The following is a 9,644-nucleotide window of genomic DNA, read 5'->3' as shown; positions in this document are numbered from 1 at the left end:
GAAACCTAAAACCCCAGCTATTGATGTTCACATGCAGACATAAACGGAAGATTCACACAGATCTTCACTTTGGTCGGAGGTTTTTGAAAGAATTGTTTTCAATGTCGTAAATCTGCGTAGAAAAATATCTTAGTTTTATGAGATACCCTGCTACGTGTGGACGAGGCCTAAGTAACCGCCTCCTTTAGATTCTGCAGTATTAAACAGTAAGAGGCTCCAGGTACTACAGCTCATCTACAATACATGAAAGTGTTTTATCTCGGATAACAGTATCGGCTTATTGGCAGATGCTAAACGACTCGGATCAGGGGTACAAAACTTGATCGCAACTTGACTTGAGACAATACGCTTATTAGGAAAATATTTACCATGACAAACAGTCTCTTATTTTTATTGACTTCTATACCACCACAGGCCTCTAGCTGGTTGTTAGACAGAATAGCATCACTTTTCAGACCTGGAGGCTATGTCCATCTTTCGTATACAAGCTACGGCTGAAACTAATTTGTTGAATCTTCCTGTGGCTTTGGCACAGATCTCAATGTGCCACAGGAACTTCTGTCCTTAATCCCTGAGTAACTTCTTGACAAACTAGACTGGCCAATCCTCGGAGAAAAGTGTGACTGCAGAGAGTTGCTGTAGCTTGTTATGGCATGTGCAGTTCAACACATGTACAGAAGGAAGCTGATATCGAACCCGTTTATTACAGCCACAGTATTCGATCTAAAATTTCACAACTATCTTTATACAGATCTGATTTTATGCTGTTGCTTCAGGCAAATCAGAGATGGTCAAGAGAAATATGATGATTTGAGATGTAATGAACCTTCAGTAGTTCCTGAGATATTGTGAAACCTAATGTGCAAAAAACTAACCCAGTGGAAGTGGGTCCGAAGTGTTATTTTGGAAAGTATTTGATATATCAATGTAAGATTTCACAAATATTATTATTTTACAGTATAAACGGTTAAGACAAATCGGAGATGGTCGAGCAGAACGCCAGCGATGATTTCAGACGTAATAAACAGAGAATATGATGTCATTTTTATGGGAAATTAAAACTTTTCTAACTTCTACCGCTTCCATCCTTCCTCTCTTTATCAGCACAAAGAACAGTTTACAGAGGAGACGGTGGCAGATTTACCAAGAAAATCCAAAACAAGCTTCTCATTATCGAGCCAATGACCGTTCTACCCGTCATGCTCCATATCACACAGATCACGTCTCTATTGCACTCTTCAGTATGACTGTGAAAAAACTAAGTGCATCCCGCTGATGATGATGATGATGATGATGATGCTGATGATATCAATACAAGTGGTTCTTCCTCGTTGTTGCATGATGCAATATGTTGACTTTCTATCTCTATACTCCCCTCCTGCCTGTTTTCTAATCCAAGTGTTGAAGTGAGACATGACGAGAGAGCTGACAGCAGGTTCAGCTCCTGTTCTCCTGTTTACAGTGTTCTTGTTCCTTCTTATGCACGACTGAATGTACGGATGTGGCTTTCTATACAATATCGTTGTTTACACTGATCTCGTGCTTTACAGGTGTTCTTACATTTCTATCAGGTGTTTTATGTAAGATGCAACAATAAATTTGGAATGCAACTCAGACAGACAGCAGACTGAGTGTGGTTCTGTTCTCAGGCCGTCAGTGCTCAGTGGAGTCATGCTGCCCCCTACAGACGCAAAACACAACTGCAGCTGCACAACGCCAACGACTCCTGCTCACATCGAAATGTATTCACTCATTCGCTCGGTGCAACGTGATCGCAGAGAGACCCAAAGGGATGCAAAATGAGCACAGATAAATGCAGAACAACCACAAAAACAGACAAAAGGACCCGATAGACGCAAAATAAACACGAAGCAACTGCAGAGTCAAAACCACCTCAAAGAAACACGGAATGCAAAAATAAACCAACTACAAAAAGCCACAAAACATTGACAAAAATAAAGAAAAACATCAGGAAAAAAAAGATGCAAACCAATAAAAATGTCGTGCAAAACCAACACTAATGCACAAAAAATGCATAAAAGACAAACAAGAGGACCAGAAACTGACGCAAAATGATAAAAAGTGATGCAATATCAGCATAAATACATGTAAAAATGCAAATATAGTTCCTGTTTAAAAAAAAAAGTTCATTAGGAATTGAGAAATAAATTTCTGTCATTTTACAGATTTACCTTGTTTTGTTATATTACAAATAACTACTTAAATCACATGGAAATATTAATTAATTTATGTATTAACAGTAAAAAAAAAAAAAGTTTTTGATTATAGTGTAATACAATCGTTTTTTAACGTATTTCTTTTGGCCCTTTTGCCAGATTTTCACATATTTCTTTACAGAATCTTCTTTACAGTTTAAATATTACTTTAAAAAGCTCAGATTTCGTCCTGCAGAGCTTCACATAACCAACAAACTGTCAGAAATGTAAGTTACAGAAGCTTCAAACTGGATTATTTGTCCTTAAAGACATGTCAGCTTCAGCGTTAATATCTGGAAACAAGAGGAAGGTTCTTAAAATCAATAAATTAAGACAGAAATCCAGAATATCTGTTTTAATAGAGCTTAGTTTAGGAACATCGTCAAACAAAACCTCGAAGTGAGATTAGAACATAAAACATGATGTAATCAATAAAACCCTGATCTACATGTAGAAAGTGCTGCTGTGTTCGTAACATCCGTCTGTGATTCTACATTCTGAGCACAGAAACTATCAGTTTTACTCAACATTTATTTATTTATTTGTCTAAAAAACAAACAAACAAACAAGAAGTTTCACATCGATCCTAAATACTGATGAAGTAAATTCACACTGAATCTCCTCAAGCTGCTGAAACAGTAAATATAAGATCTGCTGGTTTCTGCTCTGAAGACGTCCAGGACAGGATCAAGACCAACACAAACAGAAAATAAATTGAGTTATTTTTGGCGCAGCAGCAGCGTTTTCTAACAGAATTATTTATCAGCAGAAATCCTCTAAGCTGCAGCGCCAGACATGAAGACACCTGTTTGACTTCAAAAACACAGACGTCTGAGCTACTGCTTTATCAGCTTCCACTCCTCACCGCCGTGTTTACCTGTAAACATCAGTGTTTACCTGTAAACATCGGGTTTTTACATACGAGTCTGGTCATGAGTTTCCAATGACTCCTATAACTGAATTGTCTATGGTGGAATCATTGAAACACATGAATCTTTGTCACAAAAGACAATCACGTATTTTAGTTCTTAGACAGGTTAAGTCATCCGGAAAACTGAAAAAAACTGCTGAGTCAGAAGTATATATGCTAGTGCTAGTACTTGGTTAAAGGGCCTTTGGCCATTTTGGGGAGACCAGTCGAAAACCTTCATTCCAGCCTGATTTAACCATTTCTTTGATAATCCTCCTTCTTCATGATTCAATTTACTTTGTGTAAAGCACCAGTTCCACTAGCAGCAGGGCACCCTCAGAGCATGATACTGCCACCACCGTGCTTGATGGTAGGTTTGGTGTTCTTGGGGTTGAAGGCCTCAACTTCTCGTCCCCGAAACATGTTTCTGCTCATTGTGGCCAAAAAGCTACATTTTGCTTTCATCTGACCACAGAACTTTCCTCCAGAAGGTCTTTTCTTGGTCCATGTGATCAGCACAAGCTTCAGTTGACCTTTAAGGTTCTACTTCTAGAAGAACTTCTGTCTTCATGCAGCCTCTCAGCTCATGTTGATGTAAAACACTGTGGACACTGACAGCTGTGTCCCAGCAGCTTCTGATTCATTGCAGATCTGCTTTTTGGGGATTCTTGGCTGACTCTTGACCATCCTGACCAACTGTCGCTCAGCAGCAGAGGACTGTACTATGAAGCAATATTAATGGGTTTCAGATATGTTGAGCCTCAAGACAGTGTCCTCAGTGTCATGAAGGCGTCTCTCTTTTAACCTGCTAGATCTCCATGGTAACTGATGCTGTGGAGCTAACCTGGTCAGGAGCAGGTTCTGTTCAGAGCTTCGGGTTTAAATCGGCTGGAAGAAGCGTCTCCTTTTAACCAGATTGCTTCCTGACTATTCTCAGTGAGCGATACAGATTCTCAGCTGAGGGAATGTGTTTCATCTTCAAACATGCTGAACTGTACATTACTAATATCACTGAACGAAGCCGTGCAGGTACAGTATGGTACACCTCATACATATACATATAACCCCACATGTATTCACAGCTGGTGATGCAGAAATCTTGAGCTTCAGCTTTTCTCATGTTGACTTACACAAAGAAAGCCCGGCTATGTCAAACTTGCTTTGTAGTTTAACCCTCAGGTGACAGTTTGTGTTTTCTTCCTGATCGTGGCAGTGACACGACTGTACCATTCACTTTATACTGACAAACAGTTGTTTACACAGATGACTTTGAAATCTGTAGCTGCTCTGAAATATCTCCAGGGGACTTTCTTGACTTGTTCAAAACAATGATTCGCTGTTTCAGATCTCTGCTGAGCTCCTCAGACTTCCCCACTCTAGTGTTTGTGGCTCAACCTAATGAGTGGATCAAATGGGTTCTATTTAAACTGAACCTAAGAACATCTGATTAACAAAACTTTCTACATCATCAGAACTGATAATTCGAGTTGCTGAATGTGCATTTTTGACCCAGCAGATCGTCATATTTCCAGCAGATCTATAATAAATCTATGAAACAACAAAGATTCATGTGTTTCAATGATTTCATCGTAGAAAATAAAGTTATAGGAGTCGTTGGAAACTCAAGACTGCTATGATATACATGAGTGTGTAAACTTTAGTTCACAACAGTATGTTAACAAACTGGAACATTTGTCAATACAAAATGCACACAGACCACAAACACTGTCATAACATTCTGATTGCACCTCAGATCTGTACTTCTGACAACATGGTTCCTGCATCTTTGTCCTTTTCCAGATTCTTTACTACAGTCTCCTGCTGAGATTTAAAAAATAAAACAAAAAAAAAGGTACTTCTGTGTGTAGAAACACTGACCTGCCTGATGATGGAGGGTTTCCTCGATAAACTGGCAGCTCAGAGAAACGTGATGATATTTAAGCTGCAGCTGAAGGACAAACAGAGGAAACCTTGACCTGCATCAATGATATGAAAGCAAAAAAACTGAAATGGCAGGAAGAGTCAGTTGCTCTGTTCTGGATCAAACTGTCTGCAGACCAAAAATAAATAGAGAAATAAATACGATGTCTGTGTAGCTGCCTGTAAAACCCAACGCGTCCCGTCTGGACAAACTCAAAGTGCTTTGAAGACGCTCAGCAGGAAGAGATTCAGGTTCTTCATCCGCTGCAGCACAAACCAGCGACTTTAAACACGTCAAACTGCAGCGTTACAACACGTGACCATGACAACTACAGTTTTAAACCTTCATAAGTTCATTTCATCAAACAAATTCTTTACCTACAATACTTCTAGTAGACTACTTTTTACTCTGAATCTTGGTGCTGATGTCCGGAAGAAACTGCATCGACGTGGAAATCAAACGTGTTTAAATCTCGCTGGTTTGTGTTGTCGCATTAAAGTTTCTGCGGTGTCACGCTTACATCCTCTGCTCTGATTGGTCGGTTCTTCTCTGACTGGTCGGCATGTTTTCTGACGTTTCCGGCGGATTTGTTTCCACAAATTCTTTGTTTTTGAGACTTAAAAACTGTGAAAACGCGCTGCAGAGAGGCGGGAAGACGGACGTCATGACAACCAGCTTCTCCAGCTGGAATCCTGGATTCCGATTGGCCGTCGCTGCACTGCGTCAGAGGATATTTGAGCTCTTCTTTGTGGAGCTGCATCATATTCGTACAAATCTGCAGGTATGAACCAACCAATCAGGCGCTGGCCACGAAGCACATGTCCTTCTTCAGGTGGATCTGCAGGCCGCTGGTGCTGCTGAACGTCTTGTTGCACTGAGCGCAGCGGTACGGCTTCTCGCCGGAGTGCGTACGTTTGTGCTTCTTCATGGTGTCGCCGTCGCTGAAGGTGCGGCAGCAGAACGGACAGCTGTACGGACGCTCGCCTGTGTGGATGCGCAGGTGTCGTCGCAGGTTTCCTCGCTGGCTGAAGCTCTTGGAGCAGAAGGTGCAGCGATGCGGCCGCTCGCCAGTGTGCGTCCGCAAGTGGCGCCGCAGGTCGGCTGACTGCGCGAAGGACTTGCAGCACCAGTCGCAGGCGTACGTCTTCCTCTTCTGCTCCAGGTGGAGGCGCAGCGAGGCGGCCTGACCGAACGCTTCGCCACAGCGTGGGCAGCGGTGGACGAGTTCAGGGATGTAGGCGGCAGCCGTGACGTCATCAGTCGCCTCCTGAGAAGACTTTCTGCTGTGCTGAGCTTCCTGTCGCTCTGGATGCACCGATGCTACCGTCCGGTCTGCGTCCGCCCGGATCCTGAAATCCTCCACGTGGGTGCTCGCTGTCCGACAGTCCGACTCGCTCACCTTGAACTCCTGAGGTTCAGCTTTGATCCGAGGCTCCTCCCTTAGAACAGGAGTGTCCACAACGGTGGGAAGCTTGATGACCGAGTGTGACTGCAGCACTGGAGGAGGGTCGGCCTTCAGAACTGGTTCCCAGGGCTCTACCGGGTTCTGGTCCCTCGGCAGGAGAACAGGTCCTGGGGGGGCATCGCTGTGCACCGGCAGCAGCTGCTCAGGTAGCAGCTGCTCAGGTGTAGGTTTGGCGACGCTGACCGGGGGCTGTCTGGGCTGGTTCAGGGTGGAGTCCGGCTCCTCGGGGCGGCGTCGCTCCGGATCATCGGGCTGCTGCTCCGGAACCACAAAACCAAGACTGGCCCGGGTTGACCCTGAAGCAGAGAACAACCTGACGGTCAGTACAGACGACATCTGACCCGCTGCAGTCAGATGAAGAGCTGGAGACAATAATTTAAAGACGTGCTGCAAAAACATCAGCAAATGTGGAAAAATATCAAGTTTTCAGGTGAACTGCAGGCAGTGTGTCCACAGATCAGAGAGCACAGAAACTAATGAAAATGTAAATAATTAAGTAACTATACGTGGAGGCATTTTTTCCAGTGTTGATTACACCTGTGGACGCTTGGAGAAAAGTCTGAACATGTTTAGTTTAAGATATTTCCATTGTTTTTAAAATAAATAATTAAAGATTTTTTCCGTCTGTTTGAATGTATGCGTCTCTCTAACTGGGTCAAAGTGGCAGCAGACAGTTCTGAGCTCTCTCCTCCTTCATGGTTGTTCTGTTTCCACTGAGGTTCAGGACTTTATGTTGCAGTGAAAATGAGCCACAAATTAGATGCAAGTGAAACAAACAAACAAAAAAACCCAGAAACTGCTGCTTGGAGTTCAGAGGGTTAAAAAGTCTCCACTTCATTTTCATCAGGGGCCTAATAGTTGTTGATCTGAAGACTTGACAGATTAAAATCAAACAGGCTGATGTTTCTCCACCTCTTTGTCAAACACTGAGTCTGTTTTTATTTTTCTGTATTTCAGTGCAATTTAACAAAACAGAAATCATGTAAATGTGTATGAAACGTCTCTTTAATGAGACCTCGACTTGACCCACAGTCTGAGTTTCTGAAAGTTACTTCCCCTCAGAATTTAACCGCATGCAAACCGCGTCACGCCAAACCCCATCCGACAATCTGCCAATTTAACCTTTAGTTGTGTAATGCACACAGGTAACCTTTAAAACCGGTGTATATTTCAAGACATTTAATGACAACAAACTTTCAAGGTGAATTCGGCGCATGTGTCGCTGCGATTGAAAACAACAAACAAACAAAACACCACCTGCCTTTTTCCATGACAAACCTGCTCTCACAACATCAGGCGAAGCTAGCTTGATGGAAACGATGAAGTAAACGCGAAAAATGATAACAGTCTCGTCTTTTTTAACATTTCAACAAAACAGCTTCGTTTAAATGATGCCGAATGTAAGGCAGATGATTAACGACCCGTCGAGACTTTAAAACCCGTAATTTATCCGGTATTTGAGGTTAAAACCTTCAGTACGGTCAAACCGCGCCGATGTGTCAGCGCAGGTCGGAACGGCGCTCTCTGCCGGCTAGCTCGGCCCTTACTCAGCCACTCGGTCTCGGCCTCCAGCAGCAGGATGTCCCGCAGCTGCCTCCGCAGGCTCTCGTTCTCCCGCCGGGTCCTGGCGGTCTCCTCCCGGTACTCGGTGACGGTGTCCTCCACCACGTCCAGGATCTCCTTCACCACCGCGGTCAGCCGCTCCGTCAGGTAGGAGTTGAGCAGCTGCAGCTTGGTCATGATGGACGGACTCAAACAGCTGCGGAGACCGAGGACAGGACGAGACCAAGCCGCAGACAGGACGAGCAGCGGAAACGGTTCCTCTGCTCCTTCACAATAACAGCATCAACTCAGAGATGAGAAACAACCTTTAGGGAACATTTCAGGAATAGTTTCTGCAACAGACTCTTCCAGAAATCTGAAAATCAGTTTGAGGAGTACAAAGAGACACAACACAATGTCAAAGAGAAAAAAAACAGCTGGAAGATATTGCAAAATGTTCTCAAAAAAACAAAAAAGTTCACCGTAACACAAAAAAAAATTCACAAATTGACGCAAAATATCCATAAGGAGACAAAACACGTAGAAGTTGGTGCAGAACATTCAAAAAGAGACAAAATGTTTACACAATAAATTTACAAAAAGACATAAAACAACTACAAGTAGACACAAGACGCAAACATTAGCAAAGCAACCACGCCTTAACACAAAACATTCACAAAGAGATGTACAAATTTCACAAGTGAATAAGAAAGTTTATAAAAAAAAAAGATTCACGACAAGCCACCACATCCACAAGGAGAAAAGAAAAAACTAAAAGATAATGCAAAATGTTCACTGAGACACAAAGCTTTCACAACAACACAAAAAACATTCATGAAGAGACACAAAATATTCACGCAAAACATCTATTAGGAGACGTAAAACAACTTGGAATTAAATGTTCCCAAACAGATGTAAAACATTAACAAAGAGAAAATTTACGAGGACGCACAAAAATGTACTCATGGAAAGAAATTCATGAAGAACAAACACAATGAGATGTAACACAAAAAATACACAGACACAAAAAGACCACACAAAAAAAAGCACAAAATACCTACAAATAGATGCAAAACAACCTCAAATAGACAAACAAAAGCACACAAAGACTTATGAAGACCACAGAGGGACAAAAAAAAGCACCATAAACTAACACAATTACAAAGAAACACAACTACAAAGGGATGCACACACAAGGTCCTCTGTGGTCTTTTAGAGATGTTACTATAGAACGACACACAACGTAAACACAACATCACTGTGACTAACGCGACTGCTTCGGTTTGGACTCTTATTCTGACAGGTGACTCAGGATGTGGATCTGTGATGTCACATTGCTCTTGACAGTGTTTGAACACCTGGGACAGGTTTTAATGCAGCTCTGCAGTTCCTCACTGTGGCCTCTAGGCGGCAGTAAACACACAAAAACACACAACACTGTCAGGTACACACTGAATACAGCCTCTATAGACCGTCCATGGTGTCAGCACACATTACCACACTGACACTTCCTGTAGACCTCCAAAATGAAACTAAAACAACTAACACTTCCTGTGTAGACCTTAAAACGGCAACTGACAGAATTGGTTT

At 42.6% G+C, this 9,644-nt stretch overlaps 1 protein-coding gene across 1 annotated transcript; it reads right to left on the bottom strand.

Moving 5' to 3' along the window:
- Window positions 1–4,385: 4,385 nt before the first annotated feature.
- LOC103367050 (zinc finger protein 771-like) lies at window positions 4,386–8,252 on the bottom strand. Its single transcript, XM_008294957.1, has 2 exons — window positions 8,060–8,252; window positions 4,386–6,808 (listed from the first exon to the last, which is right to left on the bottom strand). The coding sequence occupies exons 1-2, from the start codon at window positions 8,250–8,252 to the stop codon at window positions 5,844–5,846; spliced, it is 1,158 nt and encodes a 385-aa protein (XP_008293179.1). The 3' UTR covers window positions 4,386–5,843.
- Window positions 8,253–9,644: the final 1,392 nt, after the last annotated feature.

Source organism: Stegastes partitus, unplaced genomic scaffold (genome assembly GCF_000690725.1).
Source record: "Stegastes partitus isolate 25-593 unplaced genomic scaffold, Stegastes_partitus-1.0.2 Scaffold1008, whole genome shotgun sequence".
NCBI classification, from domain to species: Eukaryota; Metazoa; Chordata; class Actinopteri; family Pomacentridae; genus Stegastes; species Stegastes partitus.
This window is presented reverse-complemented; position numbering and strand designations above follow the sequence as displayed.

Excerpts from the sequence above, each read along its gene's own strand:
- LOC103367050 (XM_008294957.1), bottom strand. The coding sequence starts at position 8,252 with ATGACCAAGCTGCAGCTGCTCAACTCCTACCTGACGGAGCGGCTGACC. Across the intron at positions 6,809-8,059 it reads GGCCGAGACCGAGTGGCTGA|GGTCAACCCGGGCCAGTCTT; the intron begins GTAAGGGCCGAG and ends TCTCTGCTTCAG.